Source organism: Plectropomus leopardus, chromosome 2 (genome assembly GCF_026936395.1).
Source record: "Plectropomus leopardus strain MGB_pleo_1.0 chromosome 2, ASM2693639v1, whole genome shotgun sequence".
NCBI lineage: Eukaryota > Metazoa > Chordata > Actinopteri > Perciformes > Serranidae > Plectropomus > Plectropomus leopardus.
In genome coordinates, this window is record NC_142177.1 from 26,818,473 (window position 1) to 26,839,748 (window position 21,276).

The 21,276-nt window shown below is 42.7% G+C and overlaps 1 protein-coding gene across 4 annotated transcripts in view; it reads right to left on the reverse strand.

The window, feature by feature from the left end:
- Positions 1-21,276, reverse strand: part of pax7a (paired box 7a) — a 56,632-nt gene that overhangs the window by 11,319 nt on the left and 24,037 nt on the right. For all 4 annotated transcript variants that reach the window (XM_088089443.1, XM_088089440.1, XM_088089441.1 and 1 more), the window contains 3 exons: positions 19,072-19,271; positions 8,499-8,664; positions 7,860-8,056 (listed from right to left, as the gene is read on the reverse strand). In XM_088089443.1, the coding sequence (XP_087945569.1) occupies positions 7,860-8,056; positions 8,499-8,664; positions 19,072-19,271 (563 nt within the window). The remainder of the gene's footprint in view (positions 1-7,859; positions 8,057-8,498; positions 8,665-19,071; positions 19,272-21,276) is intronic.

The following is a 21,276-nucleotide window of genomic DNA, read 5'->3' on the forward strand; positions in this document are numbered from 1 at the left end:
GGAGAGAAATGGGCCTTTGAAGAATGTGCTGCGTATGAGGGGGAATTAGGGTGGGGTGCTAATTGTGTTCAATTAATTGGCTGATTGGCACTGACAGAATCTGGGCACTGACAAGTCAGGCACAGATGAGGACGATTAGTGGGCACTGGAACAAGCTGTCACTCCTCACAACATGTTAGCCGTCCTGCGCCTGTGTCTCCGCTCCCCGTGAGGCTGTTCATGCATACAAAAGAAGCTAAAACAAGTGGAAAAAGGAATATTTATTTTAGGGTTGGCCAAACCTCTTTCTCTCTCTCTTTCTCTTTTTGCAAATTTTCATTAAGCTAAATCCTCTCCAGCCCAGTTTAGCTCAGTTTTAGTGCTGGAGACAGCACAGCTGCTCACGCTGGAGGAAAAGGTCCCCCCTCCCTCCCTCCTAAACATCCCACAGTATAAGCTATAAACTTGGCCCCGCGCTAACCAGAGGTTAATATGCCGTCTATTGGACTGCAATTGGAGAACGTGTGGGGAGCAATCCTCTATTCTCTGCTAGTGATATGCTTGAGTAACTATGGGATGGATTCAGCCACTGGGAACAAGAGAGGCCCCTTCAAAGCGTGCACACGCACGCACACACACACACACACACACACACACACACACACACACACACACACACACACACACACACACACACACACACACACACAGACTTCAACTCTCCGCACCTTGCACCAACGCCTCTTCTAAATTAAACGGCAGATTTTCTGATTCCAGGAGAGTGGTTTCAGCAAGGCAGGGCCGGTGTGTGTGTGAGGGAGCAGCTCCAGGAGAAGAGCGAGGCGGATCGAGGGAGTGGAGGAGAAAAAAAAGGGGGGAGGAAGAAGAGGAGGTGGTGGTGGTGGTGGTGGTGGTGGTGGAGGAGGAGGAGGGCGGGGGTTGTTTGCTAAAAACAGCAGGGGCCAGGTCTAGTGAAAAATGTCAGGTCAAATTGTTCTTGACAGTGTTAATATCTGCACCTCATAGCCATAATTACATGTAAATAAATAGTGAAATAGCTCTCAGCTGGAGACTGAGAGGGGAGAGCTGCTGCGTGAGACAACCAGCTGAGGACCCAACCACCTCCCGTATTCTCATCTTATTGTCAGGAGGAAGACAGGAGGAGACACGTGCAACGAAGCATGCTGGCAGCAGATACTCATATTTCTAGGCTTTTTTATTTTTATTTTAAAATGTAAACTGTTAGTGTTAGATCAACTTTGCAAAGAGGTCACAAGCACTGTGAAGCCCACAGAGTGAAGATGAGGGACATGCAGAAGGAGACCATAAGAAGGAGGGACAGAACGAGAAAACGTGAGAGAGAGAAAAAGTCAGAGAGAGTATTAATCACTGCTATGCACCTGTCAGAGTGGCATCTGGAACTAAGAGGAACCACATGCTGTTGGACAACAACCCGAGACCTCCGGCTAGCAGGACAGGTTCACAGCAAACTAGCCCGCCTTCTTCCCCCGGCCGTCCCATAACCCCCTGCACCCTGACCCTCGACCTCTGAGATGGGTCAGCCAGCGTATACCCCACAGACGCTTCACCTGCCCAGCAGCCTGCTGAAACACATTTTTTTATTATTATTATTTTAATACAAGTCACCTTCAAATTGTTTATGTATGAGGCTGAAAATCTCCGCAGATGAGCATGTGACACACAGTGCATGTCCATGTGTAATAGGTATTTTAGATAGGATCGATGTCTGTGCCTATACTTTAATAAAGGCAGTACCACTCTCCACCTTATAGGCATTTCAACTGCGTGGGACACACAGCATGTGAATCAGTCGCAGTCATTTTCCTCCTTAAATCCCCATCTTCTAGGATTTACTGAAATTCATATTGGCTGCCTCTGCAAGATAAATGTAAATCACATTCCCTTATATTTACTATTTATCAGGATGCAGCAGCTCACTTTCAGCAGGAAATATCTCTCACCCGCACACAAACACCCTTGCATTTAAATAGCATTTTTATTGTCCGCCATAGCCTTTCATCTGGGCGTAGGGAGAAGAGCTGCCTCTCCAGGGGAGAGAGTTGGAGCAAGAGAGAGGGAAGGTGGGGAGAGAGAGAGAGAGTGAGAGAGCAAAGCACTATTGGCAAGGCATCATGGGATGACAAAAAGCCAAATGGAGGGAAGGAAGGTTGGTAGGTGAAAAATAGATTATGAATACATAAAGCTCCAACCAAAAATATTTTGGAATGGAAAAGAAAATGGCTTCACTTGGGTGCTCGGGAGACGAAGTAAGCAACAAATGGCTCAGGTACACAGACGGATAGTCAGCTGCAGAACTGTCTCAGCTGCTGCAATTGAGGCCTGCATGTAAAACTGTAGTTATGACCATTGTGTGCTACATATGAGCATAGGTGTAGATTTTAGGGGAGGACGCAGGGGACATGTACAATACATTCAGTACATGTACAGTATTTAAAACGTGTTCATTTTGTCCACCCCAATTAATTTATTTAGAAGAGGAGTTTTACATCACTTTTACTCACAAAAAGCACAAATTGGTGTGTAAAATTTCACTAAAATGAAAGGGGATATAGTGTTTGATACTCAAAATTTTCTGGCAAAGGACCCTCTGTCCTTGTCTACTAGAGGCCCTGTCTGGTTCTGTAGCATCATAAGGTTTTGCATTTAGACTTGTAAAAAAACAAATAGTTACATAGGCGTAGATTTCAGGGGGCATTTCAGGGCATGCACCACTCGATATTTAGAATATGTACATTTGTTCCCTCAAAAAAGAAAAAAGACGGTGGCAGCGGACTTTTGTTTTGACTAATTAAAGACATTTACATCAAAAATTGGTGCATAAAAATTCACCAGCATTAAGCAAGTAAAGTGTTGGATGCTCAAAATTTTCTGTCTAAGGACCCCAAAACCCCTTGTTCCCTTCAATGTTGAAATGTAAGCTACATCCTTGTCCATGAACGGCAGTCTTTGGTTCTGTAATGTCAACTAATAGTTACATAAGCATAGATTTCAGGGGTATGCAGGGGACACGTACCCCTCAATATTTAGAACATTTGCATCTGTCCTCCACAATAAAACATGAAAGTAGTAAAGCCATTTACACTATGAATTGATGCAGAAAATGCACATATGATGCAAACTATTTACCAGAATGCAGGAATTTAAATGTCTGTTGCTTGAAATTTTTTGTCAAAGGACTCAAAACACCCTATTTCATGTGTGTCCCCTTCATTGTTGAAACCTACGCCACTGAACAGTTATGTTTAGGGTTGGAACAGTATCAGACTTTTACGGTACGATAACTGCATCAGAAAATATCACGGTTTCACGGTATCCGTTATATTAGACACTATTATCATTATCAGTAAGTGAAAACAGGAAGGGGTTTTGAGCAAACACTTTATCATAATTGAAACATAAAGCCATTTTTTAATGGAAGTATGTGTAAAAAGTCTGACAGGCAGTCAGGAATGACAGAAAACGTGCTTGTGCAGGTGAGATTTTCTATCCAGTTCCCTTTTTCTTCAATACCGTAGATAAGCACCTGTACACAGTATGATAACCCGCAATTCTCATACCTTGGTATACCTTGAAACCGATATATATCGCTCCAACTCTAGTTATGCCATAACATCCATGCAGGTTTTATATCACTATATGCAGAAACAAACCAAGACACGTTATCAAACGAAGACGAAGAGCCAACGCAATGCAACAACGACCACGATGTGTGCAGAGGTACATTTCTGGTGTCACAGCCGCAGAATCTTTCCTCAGAGTTCAAAAGTGTTGCAAAACAACAGCAAACACTAATAATCTGTGCAGAAACAGTATAGCCAGTGGATATGATTTACAGTCCCTGGATTTTCTTGGCAGCTGCCAACAGCAGGTCTCTTTTTTCTGAAAGCCTCTTACATCTTTTTTTATACTTGCCAAATTGAAACAGTATTTGTTTTAATGGGAGTTCTAATTAACCAGTATGTATTCCCCCTCTTGCTCTGCGAGTGGCTGAGCTATGAATGCAGGCTATGTGCTCATCCCCTTTGATTTGTTGTCACTGGAGCCTGCCAGCTGACACAGTGCCCGGTGAGAGGCTTAATGCCCAAGTTTTAATAATGTGGGGGACTACATGAATCTCCCCCTCTCATTGGTATTCAGGTGCAGAATGTCTTGTTAGAAGTCAGGGAGGGAGGCGGAATGAAGCCAGAGCTCCAGATTGTTCCGTACATTTTCCCCTCTCCATTTTTTTTTTTTTTTTTTTTTTTTTGGCAACGGCGGAGCTTGCTTCTTAAAAATAATTCATCCCGTTTTTAAAAGAAGCGTCTGCGCTAGCTAATGGAAGAGCAGCAGCACAGTTTGGAGTCTCCCCTGGCTTATCTCTCTCAGACAGTTGTGGGGAGTCGCTGGTGAGCATGGTGTCAGCGTGCGTGGTACGGTGCAGCGCCGCGCGGGCAGGCAGGCCTGGGGACACAGATCAAAGGGAGGCAGGGGTGAGAGCCGCTCTGCCTCTGATCCCGTGTACGTGTGTGTGTGTGTGTGTGTGTGTGTGTGTGTGTGTGTGTGTGTGTATGTGTATGTGTGGAGGCCCGGCCCACTCACACAGCCCAAAGGCCCTCCTCAGATACACACACACATCCTTGTCATTCCAAAACACACAACACTTTCATAAAACTGCAAAACAGAAAAAAAGTTGCTCACAAAACTTTGCAAACTTCCTTCATCAAAACAGAAATAAAATCTCTATCCGTCATACCTCTGACTCCCCTATCACATCTCTCTATCATCCTGAACACCACACAACATCTCTGCAGCACATTCAACAGTGCGTTAACTCCGCAATAGAAATGCCTTTATTATTCCCTGATGTCATTATTTCTGCAAATTTCTCAGAGGAGTGAAACCCAAGCTCTGCCACTGAGCTCCTCTTGCATGGCTTCAGCTCTCCAGTCAGTGCAGTTGTTTTCTTTCCTCTCCCAGCAGGTGTCCCTGTCATGCAATAATGAGGAATTCAGCCCAAATGTCTCCCCACAAATCCAATGCCCATGAACGCTGCTTCAAAGAAGCATTTGAAAAGCATCTAAAAGGCTCTTTAGAGTTTCATATTACCAGCGTTTGTTGAAAATATACTATATTCTCAATAGATGACTGGCTGTCAAAGTGTGCCCTCTTTAGTTACAAGGAAGCTCTATTTCTAGTTTGTATGCATAATTCAAATGACCATTTATGAGGCCGAGACAAAGGCCAATCCCAACAAATGAAGTAGACCATGATAAAAAAGCAGACATAAGCTTAAATCTTCAGGTATAGATAGATAAAAAATACTGGAATGCCTGTCCTCCGTGCCCTTGCCTTTCCCTCTTTCCAACACCTGCTGTGCCGCTAAATGAAACAAGACCAACAACAAAACACACTTCTGGTTTCATACCTTTTGCCCAGCCATGCACAGCTTCACTCTCGCCACCCCTCTAATACACAGCCTCCCTCAACCAGCCCCAAACACGTTGTATATCCCACAATGACAGCAACCAGTTTGAGTGCGGACGGCTTTTCCACCGCCTGTAATGGGAAAATGTGTGCTGTCGGGATAGGTTATGGGATTGGGATGGACGCGAGCTCCTGTCGGGACTGCTGAACGCTGCAGGATTCCATTACAGACTTGGCACCTCGCCACCGCAGCCCATTTACTGGGAATCAGAGAATTTTTGTCAATCTTTACAGCGAGCGCTAGGCCATCAATGCCAGACACTTGAAGAAATAGCTTGCACATACCAATGCACAAGCATATCTCCTGCAAACAGATGCTGTCTGTAACTTACAATATCAAATTCTCATTTCCATCTCGATAGAGACTCTCTTTGTCCTGTTTTTTTTCCATTACAGGGAAGGGAAAACTGGAGAGTCAAAACGTGCAGTAAATAAATGTGTGTCGATAATTTTCCAAAGCTGAAACTGATTTGCCGTTTGATTAGAATTCGTTTAAATGCAAAGACAAAACAGACTTGGACGAGGTAAACCTGGTGTTTATTGTGCGAGTTTTCTGTGTTGTGAGTTTTTATGTGGAAAGCTGCATGTTTGTGCAGAGAGAGAGAGAAAGATGGGGGCTGGCCAGCCCAGCAGGACGCTGCACCACAGAGTGAACTCTGATTCTGCTGTCAGTGGGAACATTCATCTCCATGCTGAGAGACTGATAGGAATGCCACACAGCATTCTGCATGCATTCAATACATTTCAATTCTGTGCAGTGCAAACATGGTGTGACACATCAAAAACATCCACACCACATGCATATGCCCCCTCTGAAAAAAATGAAGTTTAAGTTCTGAATAAATAAATGAATTAAAAAACAAATAAAATGCATTTCAGATGGCTTCATTAAACAAACCCACTTGATAGAGTAATTGAATAGTGAAAATCCAGGCTGTACAGTTGCCCAAAGGCTCCTGTCCTAATCCTCACTATGACAGGAAATGTTTAATATCCCAACACATTCTTGAATGCCTGTGAAGAGAGGGAGAGAAAGCGACAGTGTACCCCATGCCAGTATTAGAGAGAGCCATTAATGAAAAAAAAAAAAACGACTCCATGTTCCTGGTGTTTTTCTGCAGGTTTGCAGTGAGAGCATTAGCAGTTAAAGCCCCTGTGCCACGATTAACAATCAAACACGCTGTGAGCCTCCATGTTATCCTCCGTCGCTCCAGCAGGAGAGAAAATCTCTTTTTTGTCACAAAATCCTTAATTCTTTCTTCTCTGAAGAAAGAGGGTAATACCAAGAATGTTTCCAATCTGCTTTGAGAAATATTTGAAGAAAAAAAAAAAAAACTCCCAATAAAACACGTGTGAACGACGGGGTAATTGTGGACAAATGCAGCATTGAAATTCATTTTCAACTCTTTACACACCATTTCAATCTTATTTTCTGCCTGTTAACCACATCTTGTTGGTGAGGGTGGGCAAGACTGGCCAGTATTGATGGGTAATTGTGTATAATTCACTCCGTACACACGATTTGCATCAATACAAATCATTTTTCATTCTGTGCTACTTAAAGCTCAACCCTCACCATAGAGTCGCATTTGAACGCTCATTAATGGAGGTGTCCAAAGAGGTTAACATGTGAAATCCTGCGCTTTTTCACAAGAGGAAGCAAACATACTGTGTCACATATTAAGAGGGCACACAGGAGAATGGGTAGAGTGGGTATTTTAGGGATTTAAACTGCAATTAGGAAACCCAGAAACCTACGTAGCCTGGGAAACGTTCTCCTCTATCATGACAGGAGTGCACAAGAGCACGTAAAGTGGCCAAACCTGTGAGAAAACCTCACATGTAGAGAGAGCACGTCGCCTGTGTCACTCTGTACGTAGAGCTGCCTGGAAAATCATGCAGTAAAGAGATGAGAAAATCGCTACATAGCACTGGAGTCTTCCAGCTGCAGACAATTACGTGAAGAAGATTATGGGTCTACATTTATAAGCTTTAGCTAATTATTTCATCTGCATGTGTTCTCACTGCGCTGCGCAAGGATTTAGATGTCCCAGGAAAGTCGAAACCGCTGTTTGGAGCAGCTTGAGCACTTGCGGTACTATCAAGATGAATTTTAATTTGTTGATGTTAATCCAATTGTTTTACAAATGTAGCAATTTAGAGTAGCTAAAATAAATCCAGGGCTTTGGAAGGCGAACATAAAAGCCCACACTGGCAGTTATTTTGCTGAACATGCTGTTTCTGAATTTTAATTTCAGTCAAATACAATTACATATTCTGAACAGTGAGAGGAGGAGGAGGGGAGACTGATGGATGTGAGCGCTACCTATATGTGGAGACGTTATACGTTGAGGTAAAACTTGTCTCGGACTGACCTGCGGGGAGAGCCCGTTGCCGACAGCGTTCATGTGGTTGCTGGATGCTGAGGGGCTCATGAAAGTATCGGAGTAGCTGGAGAAGCCGTGGCGATTGGACGAGAGACCGTAAGCGGAGCTGCTGTCAGCAGTCAGGCCTCCCTGGTGCATGGAGGATGGAGGCAGGGGCTGGGGTCTGTGCAATGTGCTGCTGCCATCTGACAACAAGGAAAACACAAACAGCTGAGAATTAAGGAAAAACACTTAAATCTCTGAGCTGAGGCCAAACAAGAATCCTCAAACACTGAGTCATAAGTCACACATTAAATGTCCTTCTTTTAAATTCATTACCATAGAAAAAAATGTCTCTTTATAGATTAAAAGTGTTGCAAAGGACTCAAGTGACCCATACAAGAGAAGAAGCGAAGGCCTGTTTCTGTTCTACTGTGACAAAGATGTGATTGTAAACATAACTGCTTGCTGCATGGTTCTTATAGCCTTCACATGGTTTATATATAATTCATAATGTTATTAACATGAACATAAAATATAGATGCATACCACAAATAACTACGACTAATGTAATCTTTAGTGGAATTAGATTAAACTCAAAACACAGAGCATACTTTATGTTTATTGGATGGAAACATTTTGTCTCACCCTGTGATAGCGTAGTGCTGGGGTAGCTGGACTCTGGTAGCTGGTATGTTGGTAAAGTTGGCATCCCTGTGGGCGGGAATCCTCCGGGAAGCAGGTGGTTAAAGGCGGCGAGCTGATTGGCCCCGGCCTGCTTACGCCACCGAGCTCGCCTGTTGCTAAACCACACCTGAGAAGAGGAAGAAATCAAAGCTTAAATTGTTTGTGTTTGCTCATTTTCAGCTCTGGATGTTGAGCTCCTGCAGGTTACAAGTTGTTTTTGTTTTACTTTAACTCCCATTTGTGTTTGTGCTGTAAGCATTTGACTCTCAGTGGAGTCTGCTGGCTCCTGCCACCTGTGATTAATCTGCCAGTTAGTGTGAGTGGTGGTGCTGGTGGTGGTTGAGAGAGTCCCTGTGGGAGCTGCCATAGAAGCTCAGTGGTCCGTCCCTGTTGTTCTTAAGTGGCTGAAGCTGTGATCTGTGTAAACAGGCTGCCCTAAGCCCTCTTCAGAGGAGAGAAGTCATTTAAAGGTCAGAGGTAGGCCACTAGTCTCCACATCACACACCTCAAGTATGTTTGTGAAGCTATCGGATGCTTTAAGAGAGGCCATCACTTTTCCGGAGACGCTCAGAAACATTAGCTTCTGACGTACTGTTTTAATGTGGTTGTTTTTAAAGCTTTAAAAGTCAGTTTAAAGAGAGAGAAAGTGTTTTTAACTTGAGAGTCAAGACGCGGAGGGCTGCAAAAAAATGCTCACAAAATGAGCAGGGACCAAAGCGCAGACACACAATGTCAATTCCCTGAATGAAAAGGGGAAAAAATAGGACTCTTTTGAACCGCAAAGATTTACACATTTTAAAAAGGCTTCTGCTTCAACAAAACATGAATATAATCAGGCGCTTCTGAAAAGAGCCAGCAACCTGTTCCATTTAACCAAGACAAGGCCCGGGCTTCACTGTGTGCTAAGGGTTGAAGGACATTGATCTATGCCTCGCACAGGCAATTCATCAGAGTTTAATACACTGTCAGCGCAGTTCATCTACTGTTGTGTTTCAAACGGCCCGGGCTATTGTGAGCGCACATGAAAGAGGGGGACAAAAGCCCCTCCATACGCCACGGAGAACAGTGGACACAAAGAGGGGGCGTCCCTTTTAAACAGGTCTTAAAGAGGGACACTTTCAAGGGGACTTACACAGCGACATACTCACTGCTTTTCGGGGTCTGCCTCTTTTTGTACACACAAACATACATATAAACTCGTATAGGCCTACAAGGGATCTCAGCCCAACAGAGATCTTAATTTGAATGTTTCCCACACAGTCGCTGCCTCTGCAAAGACCAGGTGATTCTTTTTTTGCCTATAGCTTGGTTTAGTCTAGAGAGAAAATGGGATGCAACAGGCGATGACTTTGTCAGGCTAACTTTAAACATGCAACTTGAAAAACCAACAGGAAATCTTTATCTCAAGCCCGATCGCCTCTAAAGACCATGTTTGAATCCCTCAATCAGCTATTCCAAAACAAATGCGGTGAGTGGCTCCAGTGAAATTTCTGCTATTGGGATGTAGTGGAGCGTGGTCCGAGGTCTGAACTAAGCTCCTACTGGGCCAGACAAACAGCTGCCTGGCCCAGGGGAGGGGGGCACGGGGGGCACACCCCTTTCTTCCACACACTCCCCATCACCCCACCCCGCAGTGCCACTTCACCTCCGACCTCATCCACTCACCCCACCCCTCTTTTATGTTCACTTTAACTTCCTTCCCCCGTTGTCATCCAAGCTTAGGAAGGAGGTGTTCCATCATGGCAGACACAAAACACTTAAACGTCCAAGTCCGCTTTTCGCTTTCCTTTTATCAGTGATGCATTTTCAGTTCCTTTCTTCTGCTCCTGTCTTTAATACTGATGTTGATGAAGTAAAACAATTTGCAGCCACTTCACCACAATGTTAGGCATGTTCTTCGCAAAAATAATTTCTCTTACAGATGTAATCCCATTGCTCTTATCACTGTAGGCTGAATATAATTCATAATTTATGTATCGCTTTGCTAAGAAAATTCATTGTAAACGCAGCTTTGAAATTTCTTTAAAAATTGATGCTCTATCACACCTTTCGATGTCTGATACAGACGCACAAGGTTCCTTTAGTGTCTGTATGAGACGCACCAGGCTTTCAACTAACCCTGATGTAAACCTATCTGAGGCAATGTTAGATGCTCAGAGTAACTGATTTTGCGTAAAGAGGGAGAAAGTCCACATAGGATGGAAGTCAGGGTGGATGGATGGGTCAAACAAACACAGGACTTTCACCCAGGAGATAACTCTTCATTTCCTGTGTGAAACCAGAAGTCAACCTTGACTTATTCTAACCTAAGATTATGTAAATTACGTATGTATGTCAAGAATTTCCATCATGTTATATTGCATCTAACAGTAACCCTGTAACAAACAGACTTATTTTGAATAAAACTACAGTTTTACTTCTCTGCCTGAATCCGACTGTGCATGACCCAACCGGCAAGGTTCAGGCCGGGCTGAAATTTCTCAAAACCCCTTCAGGCTTCAATCAGGTCAGGTTTGCGAGATTGTTTCACAAATGTCTGTTACAGCACTAAGAAGCACTTAAGTTGACTTAAGCTTGTAACAGATGTTTTAATTTTAATACATATTTGTATTTTTTGCAGTGGCAATTTGGTTTTTAATTAGGCTTAGAACCAAATTTCTGCTGTGGTTTGGGGTCTGGTCAGGTTTAGACAAAGACCATGTGGGTTCATGTAGGATCGGGCCTGATTTTTTTGTGCCTGATTATAGGTTGAACTTAAGCCGTGATCTCTTTTCTAAACATTACCAAGTAGTTTCATGGCCTAAACCTAAATGGTGCGTTGGTATTTGATGACCTGGAAATGAGAACAGGTTGCATTGGCTGTCATTATACAGGAACGTGTCATCTCTTGGTTGTCATCTTTTAGCATGTGTCCTTTCTGATTAAACCTTCCTTAAAAGTACATTTACAAACAACTTAACTGTTTTGCAATTGTTATAATTGCACAAAGATTGTGTGTTTGGTTAAGCTGATAAAGTCTTGTGTCTCCTACTTTAAGCTGCTGTTGATATTTTCAATATTGAACCAAGACCCCGATCTTTCCTGAACCTGAACCAAGTGACTTAAGATAAAAGACAAAAATTTGACTCACTCTTTCAGGATAAACATTTTGTGACCTTTCCTTATCATTTTGATAGAATAATTGAATTTGTGGACTACAAATATTATTTCAAGAGGGCAGGGTTGTCTGATCACAGTCCCTTTAGCTGTCAGAAAAGACATAGTTAATTAAGGGTTTCCTTATAATTTATGGAATTTACAGTATTCACAGGCGTTAAACAGACTTGCTTTAATGTTAACACAACAAACTTACCTAAATTACCAAACAGGCTGCAGCCCCTATGAGTTAGTGTGCACTGTGTCCACTTTAATGTATGGGCATGCATCACCGTCTGAGTGGACAATTGTCCGGCTCTCAGCACAGACTGGGATAAACACACAAGTGGTGACAGACATGCGCACGAGTGCCCATACGCTATCACACACATGCATACATTATGTGCACACACTTGCTCTCACACAGACTAACACACAGCCTGAAGCTGAGGATTTGAGGCTGCGCTCTGGAACCTGATCACAAAGTCACCTTGGACCACAGATTCTCCTCTGCTCTCCCCAATCCGGTTTAATTCTCTGCAGTACAGAGAGCTGCGGCGCTCCTCCATGTCTCCGCAATCTACCTACAAGTGTGCCGACGAGTTCGTGTGGCTCACTTCTGTTTCCTCTTCACGGACTAAAAGGTTTCCCTGCATCCAGTGCACTTGGAAGACGTATGCACTGCATCTATGAGTGGTTATGGGGAAAGTTTTGGGAGGCAGGGAGGATGGGAGTAGCATCTTAAGTCGAGCTTGTAAGACAGCAGGAAGGCTTGGGGTTGGAGGAGAGTGAAGGTTGTTGTGGAGCAGAAGAGGGTCTGGCTGCAAACCTCAATCGGATAACACACATTCACATTTTTAGCCCCCAGATTGCATTGCTTCATTTGCCTTTAATCTCCCATTCACCCTCAGCCGACAGAATCAATTCCTAGCAATCAACTGGCGTTTTGCATTTCCTTATCACTGATCAGTGATAACATGCACTCACAAACATCATAAACGTGTGACACTGCACTGCAGTGAAAAACCTCTCTGTGTTGTTTCTCTTAAATAGGATCACTCATATTTCAGAATTCCCCCCGTTCAGACAATCCTCCATGAATTATTTCGTCAAAGACGAGCGCTGAATGTGTGACGCCTTTCTGGAGCCAATTTGCAACATTCGGTAGATGAATACCAAGAGCCGAGATAATGACAAAACAAAATGTGCTGCTGACTTCATATCCACAAAAACACAGAGGGGTGATGCAACCAGCCTCAACATACAAATCCTCTTCTGTCTCATACCACGCAATACCCCCCCTCCTCCTCCTCATCCTCCTCTCTCCTTCCCCTCTTCTTTCCCCTCTCTCTCTCTCTCTGATTCCCTCCCTGCTTGCCTTCCAGACTGGCACTATGCTAATTAAAGTAGCTAGGAGTGTGAATTTGAGAGGAGAGTGGGATTAGCTTGATAAGTATCAGGAGTACAGAAGCACTGTACCAAAGTCATTTAAATTCTAATAATAAGAAACTGTTAGAACATTCACACTGATGCATTGCAACAATTTCTCCCCTACAATCTACACAAATCCTATTTATTCCTTTATGAAACATAAACCCATACTGGCGGGAATACAGTTGCCTGTTGGGTTTGGTTGTCACCACTCGGCTCCATTGTGTTTTCCTCTCTTGCCGCTGGTACTCGACTGATATTATAACAATCAGGAAATTGTGTAGTACCTCCTGATACCTCCCTATGGGATTACATTTCAACTTGCTGCGATGAAAACTTGTTTAAAAGCGTGAGTTTGAATTTGCTTGCAATGGTCTGTCCAACCCTGTCTCCTAGAAATTACATTTGTACGTTACTAAACTGCTTTCTTTATTTTGTCGTTTAAAAACGCAATAGCTGCCGGGATTACAATGTTTCTTACAGGAAACAAAACAACACATTCATGTACCATGCAGGCTTAGTATGGAGGATAACGGGCTTACAAAGTGCAGGACTTTGTCATGAGAACCTCGGGTTCATGCCCAGACTCAGGAATTATGCTCCTTTATAGAACTTCCAGTACTTTTTTGGAAGTATCTGTACTTTACTTGAGTTTTTATATTTCTGTCAGCTTAGTTTTATTCCAGCCCTAAGCATTTTAGTAACTCACTACTAATTAGGAAAGGAAGGAAGGAAGTAAGGAGGGGATGGATAAATAGAAATAGAAATAGGTGGGAGGGAAAAACTGGATTTTGTTCTTTAACCCTTTAAAGCTTTAGCAAATTGCCCTGATTTCCTTCAAATACGTGAGAAGGCAATGAAGAACCAAAGAAGAAATGACTGAAAAATTAACAAGAATTTATTAAAAAGTATAGGAAAATTACCCGATATTTTATATTTTAAAAAAGGAAAAAAAAGGAGATGACCAGGAAAAAGTACTTACAATTCTGTTATGTGATTTTAAATATGTAATTGTAATTATGATAACTATGAAAAAAATATCCTTAGCTTTTATCTTTTTTCCCCTTGCTTTAAAAAAAAAAAAGTCAACTAATTTTTTTGCAGTTTGCGGAACATTTCTTACCAGTTTGCTCACTGCCTTATTACCCATGTTTCTGAAGGAAATCACACTAATTTGCTCAAGGTTTAAAGGTTTAAATACCTGTGAAAGAAGTCTGAAAGCAGCTCAAGAAAAGTGAAGTCACTCCAGGTTTTAAAGGTTTATAGCTATAAGTTATAAAAAAACACAACTTGCTTTTCTTCATGTGCAATGTACACTCTGTTTTCAGGGATGTTCATTTTACAGAGAAGTAAACTTTTACTTGTATTTTTACTTTCAATACGTAACTGCATTTAATATCATAAATTACTTTTGATACTTAAGTACAGTAAATGTCAGATACTTTTAGATGTTTACTCAAGTATTATTCTGATAGGTGACTTTACTTTCTACCAAAGTCATTTTCTGGTAAGAAATCTGTATTTTTACTCAAGTATGGCTTTCAGATACTTTATCCACCACTTGTAGTCACTGAATGGACAATATATCCGAAGATTGTTTATTTTGGTGGAAAATAATTGAAATACGTCATTGGTGAACATTTTCCTGATACGTTCACTGTCAACATTTTGTGACTTGCCAGGTACATTAATTAGCAACACTTCCTCACTAAGTCAAGGAAAACATGATTCGCCAAGCTCTACACTTCCTTCAAAATGTCTCTCTCAAAGCACATTTGCTATTTCAGATTAGTTAAACATAATTTTAAATGTAATTTCGAGGAGACAGGACTGGTCTTTCACAAAAAGCTATAAAAACCTGTGCACATACAGGTCTTTTCTCTGTGCTCATTCCACTGCATTGACAGTCCAGCACAAGCCGCAGATAAAGAGAGAAACTTTTCAAATTGATTTGCACGCTTCGTAAAAAGCAATGCTTATACCTTATTAGATTCTACAGAGTATAATAGCTACATGCAGAATGTTTATTGGTAATGAAAGAGGATCTATGTGACAGATTCGGTAAAGTGAGCCGGAGGCGGCGTGCTGAGATGATGAGCCTCAGCCGAGACTCAGGAGTCACTCTCTTAAAAACTTCAGTCTAAATAGAGAATGTAATTTGCTTCATCTGTGAGCGCTGATTTACAGCGGCCCGCAGCCTATTGCCTGCACCCCTGATCGCCACCCCCACCTGGTCCACTCTGAGCAGACAATAATAATGCCCTCTCGTCTAATAGCTCATGGAGTGGCTCTTCCGCCCGCTCCTGTTAAAACTGAGGGGTTATCAGATGGAAAGTGGCAGCGCACACTGCATCAGTGGAGCACATACTGAAGGTAGACGTGGCAGTGTCCCCTCCCACTGAGACAGCCTGGAACTAATTGCTGAGAGATACGGATCATATCGCACAATTTGTCAGTTGGGGTGATAAAACCATTGCATGGCTTGTGGTAGCGAAGCAGCGCTGGTAGCTCTGCTGAAAGGGGCAGCGGGGCTGATAAAGATGGATGGTGAAAGGGTCTTAAAATGGCAGGCGAGGGCAGACACAAGGGAGTTAGCTCTGTTTATGAGTTTAGGTTGTGAGTCAGCGCTAAGCCAAACACTCATCACTTCCACAAGAATCTAGCACTTTAATTTACAACACAGCTCTGGGTGCTGGCGGCAGAGCGCGGGTGCAGTTTGCTTCTGAATCCAACCTGGAAAAAACTGCTCTGCACATTATCACCATGTTTAATGACTAACGGGTAACACAGAACCATAACCGCAGACACGAGTTAAAATATGAGTCTGTGTGAGCTCCGACACCCCCTGCTTTTACTTTCTCTCTCAGCCCCAAACACCAGTTTGTCTGCAAACGACATCTGGAAGATGCGTCATTGCAGCTGTGCTGGAGAAGCTTTGCTCTCAGGCCAAAGGGTCTCCTCTCTGCTGCCCTGTGATGGGCCTTTTGGGCACCTATGTGAGAGCCCAGCTGGTGGACATTTTCAGAACGCCCACATGCACACACTATCAAATTCACATTTAAACCAAATTCTTCCAGATCTAATTCATCTTTATAATCTTATTCTTCATTAAAAGCTTTCGATGTTGATCTTTATGTGATTTTTTTTAGTAGTAGCTGAAAGAACAATTATTCCTTTGAGATGAATTGAAACAATCAGTCTTATGTTATAGTCATAGATCCACATCATGCTTTACCAAACTCCGTTTTAACTTTAGGCATTATTTATTTTGGCTACCAGAGCCCCTTACCTCGTAACCTTCTCCGAAAATTAAGTTTGAGTTGACCTTTTGAGACTTTCAAAGCCTTTAAGAATTAGATTACGAGGAAAATAGCATTAACAAATTATAGCCATGACTCAAATTCCTCAGGTTTTCACATGACATCATTTAAGTCTATTATCTAACAGCAAACACACAGCAGTCACTCCGTCTTCTTCCTTTCTTCCCTCTCCTGCTTTCATGTTTAGATATTTTTGTCAGGCTCCAGAAATACGCAGGTAGCGCTAATACAAGAGCGGATTTTGTTTTCAAACCTGAGGTGTTGCTGTCCTCCGTGATGACTTTGACTTGCACTAGACTGATGCATTCGTGCATCGCATTTAAAAATAAGCGAAAAATGTGGTTTGGACAATTATGCGGCTGTATGAAACCATATTAAGATTGTTGGAACTCAGTTTACAAACTGTAAAATTGAATTTATTTTCCAAAAACTTATTATGAAAATGTATTAGAGTAGATGCTTTCAGTTCTTCAACCTCCTGTCCACATTTACACCCTAAAAGAAAAACTAATATATGGCCTTTTAACAGCCATGAGATAAATTTCTCCTCCCTTGAGTGAGGCATTAAACACTCAGACATGCAGGACATCCTTGCGTGTTGGGGGGTTTCAAGATGGACAAAGACATGTGTGGAATTAGTTACCCCAACTGCATGTTTGTAGTGTGATGAACAGTTAGCATGCGGTGAGGAGTTTGGGGGGTTCAGAGGGAGTGTGAACGACTGTGGTAAGAGGAGAGGAGTGCCCCAGACCCTTCTTTCTTTTTTTTTTTTACTAGCGGCTGATTGATTAATGTTGTTGTCGGGGCACAGGGTCCCTGGAGAGGATGAGGAACCCTGTGTGATATGTGGAGGGTTTTACAAGCAGCGGCGAGCTTGAAAGTGATGGGATGAGATCCTGGCCAAAGGCCGAAATGAGAAATCCATCAGGAATGCATTCCCTTTCTCTCCTCTCCTCTTTTTTTTCTCCCTCTCTCCGTCTTTGGAAGAACAGCTGCTGCCATAACTCTACTGTACATATCTTCCTTCAATCTTACATGCAACTGCAGGGGCACCCGTGCTGTCAGACAGTCTGAAGGTCTGAGGTGTGAAGATGGGGAGTTTTTCTCTCAAACATCTCCAACATGAATGATAAGCAGCAATACATGAACAGTACGGTAAAAAGGGCAACATCCTCCTGATGAGTAAATAATCGCTTTGGGTAAAAGTTTTCAGAGCATAAAATTTGATATCTTATGCCCTGTGTTTACGGGAATTATGGTATTTGGTGTTCAGGCAGCACAGATCCATGCAAGGCCTGCACCAGGCGAAACACAGTGTGAGCCTCTTGTTCTTCATGAGTTTCAGCACTGAGCGACTACAACATGTTGTTGTTGTCAAGTTAAGTTTTTACAGCTAGCATTAGTTAAAATACACGTATTTAAAGCATCTGACATGCAAAAAAAACATAATTCCTCATTTCCCTCTAGCCATGCAGATAGCTTCAGTTTTATTTGTCCAAGTTTTGAGACACACATCTCTGAAATTTCTGCCTCCACAACCAGTGGCAATCCCCAACTCTGGGGGGCCCCCAGGCAAAGAAGCCCATCAAGGCCCATCGAGGTCATACTGAGCTAAAAGAGGCTCTTTGGGGCAGCAGCGGTGCACTGGGAAGGTTTAAGGGGGTTATAGATGTCATTGCAAAATGGGCCAATATGAGTGGCCATCAGGGGCCCCTTTTTTCCAAATTCTTTTGGGGGGGCCCAAGCATTTGCCTGGCTTGCTTCTTCTGATGGTGCGTCCCTGTCCACACCAGTACAATGATGGTGAATCACGTTATTAGCGATTTATCTTTTCAGACACAATGTCTTTGGTAGAAAGTTTTAGAGTTGTATATTTTGTCGGAAAGTAAGTACTTACAAGTATTGGCGTAATGTATTGAAATTACAAAATAAACTGTAATCTCTTAGAGTTAGTGAGAAAAAGCATGTAATTAAATTACTTATCAAAATATTGATCGTTACATCCATATATTTTTTTGGTAAAATGTTTATATGTACAATATAACATTAATTTTGTTGCCTTACATCTTTTAGGCATGCAGGAATATTCCTAGACAACATCGTTGGGACAGTTGTGGCAGCATGTGTTCAAATTTTGAGCACTGTTTTTGATTGGTTCTTGAATTTGCACTATGTCTCATCTGTCAATCACACCAATAATTATCGTTCTAAGCAACAAAGACTGCCATGGCTGGCTGCAACCAGCTGACCATGCCAAGGTGTGAGGCCATGATGTTGGAGAATGTCTTTCAGTGCTGGATATTCAACAGCACTATCCTTCTGAAATCAGAGAAGGACTCTAACATCAGTGTATAGTGTGAAGTTTGTTTACCAGCGTTGAAAATGTTCGATGTGAAACCATCAGATTTATCACCCAGAATAAAATATTTGTTATAGAGGCATTCAAATGTAATAAGTAAAATTACTTTGGTGAGGTAATTAAAATAGCAGCAGTATTTTTTTCATATGTTTTAACAAGGTAACTATAATAATCTGTTACCTATTACATTTCAGAAGTACTCTTCCCAGTACTGAAGACCATATGTTTGTATATGTATTAATAAGCGGGGTGAATTGACATCATTGGTGCTGTCAGCAGTTTGTCTAACCTGTACTCTGGCCTCTGTGAGTTTTGTCCTCTGAGCCAGCTCCTCTCTGGTGTAGATGTCTGGGTAATGTGTCCTTTCAAAAGCCTTCTCCAGCTCCTCCAGCTGCTCGGCGGTGAAAGTGGTGCGACTGCGTCTCTGCTTCCTCTTAAGGGGCAGGTCGGGCTCTGAGTCCACATCTGAACCCTCGTCTGTGCGGTTACCTGAGGTGAAAAAGAAAGAGACCGAGAGGCCATCTATGTGATCACGGACTGAAATCAAGTTAAGGAGTGCTTTGTGTGAATTAACTGAGGGCTGTCTGTAGAAAATAGCATCAATTGTGAGCTGCAGCTGATCGAGAAGGAGCTCTAACAGCATTATCTGCATTTTTGGAGGATCTTTTGTTGCTCCAGAGAGCGGGGACTGGCAACACAGAGGATTCAAATGACAGCGACTCCTCTCTGGATATACAACTGGGAGAATATTATCTTAATCTGTGGATATTTATTTAATATAGAGTAGGCCCTGATACACAATCCTGCCTCTGTGAGGGGCCCCAGAGGCTGTCGAGGCAGAGGGCTGAGGGGGAGCGGGGGTGTCGGTGGGTAGAGGGGTTAATCTGCACAGGCCACCTTGCTGCTCCTCACCCTGCTTTTCTCTCTCATTGGCCCAGGGCACACTGCTCGTACACAGCTCAGCCAAAGTGTATAAAATAGAACACAATATCACACCAAAACCATTCAGCCCCATGTGTTTCCATCTGCTGTCATTAAATGAATTAGAACATATTTTACATTACTTTTTAGGCATTCAACTAAGCTGAATTTTTGCTCGAGGAATATAGATACAGCACAAAGCTGTACAATCCGGGCCGACAGGGAAATTTTTGACAGCAAATACGCATTACCATTGCACATTACCATTATAACTGAATTTAGAAAATTGCATCATTTTCACCTCCTCTGCATGTCTATTCAAACTACATGGCCCTTTTCATTTCATGTCATAAAATTCATATTTTCATAATTTCCTCATTGAGACATTGACAAGGCGGCATGATGTGCCAGTGTTGCTCCAGGCCTAGTTGGATTGCATCATGCACAGTCCAGAAAGTGTGGGAGAGGGAAAATAAAGGGAGATATTGAAGGAGAGGGTGTATGGAGAGATTTCTGCTTCTGACAGAGGCCCTGCGTTATTCAGCTCGAATGAAAACTATAACGCTCACCTGCACATCTCACTGAGCTCCTACCATCTAATTCATTGTCTTACAGCTCCGATCTCTGTTTATAGCTCACTCCAGTCCCATCTTTCAACATAAGTGGACAAAAGAATACTCAAACCTAGCCTCCAAATAACAACTGTGAGAACAAAAGAGCAACAGAGCTGGCGGAGTCTCAAGGCCAGCTCCAGAGTTTAATTAAACAAGGAATTATGGGATTATATGGAGACTATCATTACAGGCCACTCTATGAGTCTTCTACGAACATTTTTGTCCCCCTGAGCTCATGCTCAATGATTCTCTGCGGATTACATGTGGCCGCAGGACATGAGGCCGCATTCATTAAATCAATTCTTCAGTCTTATCCTTTTTAATAAAGATTGATTCTTGAAGCACGGGCTCACTCCGCCGCAGAACACCCTTGAACATACAAAGTTGAATATGTACATACACCACCTATCCCTTTGTTGGTTTTCATGAGGATGCGTATATCCATTTGCCCGGTAACTTGCCATGACGACACTTGAGACCAGCGCGGCAGTGTGCAGATCACTTTCCAAAGTCACCTCTGTGTCCTACAGGGAGACGTCGTGGGGGCCAGAGTAGACACATACTCAAGGGGGCTCGGAGAAAGACACCAAAGTCCTCTCTCCTCCTCAAATTATTTTCTTTTCCTCGCCCTTTGTTTGAGGTGCTTTCGTAAGACTTTATGTTGCGAGTAAACCGCTGTGGCAATCTGTGTCACATTTAGCATGCTATCAGGCTAATGACTGATAAACCTCAACAGACAATAGCTTGTACTGCTGCTCACCATTAAGCCCCGCAGAGCCAACACATCTGCTCTTGTACATGAACCAGAAGCACAAGGTCAACAGCCCTGCCTGTAATGAGCAAGGGAAAATGGAAAATGGCACACGCTGTATGGGGCCAACTGGGATTGGGGTTGGACGTAAAACTCATCTATATGCCGACTACATTTGGCGAACAGAAGACAGAAACACATGGCTGCT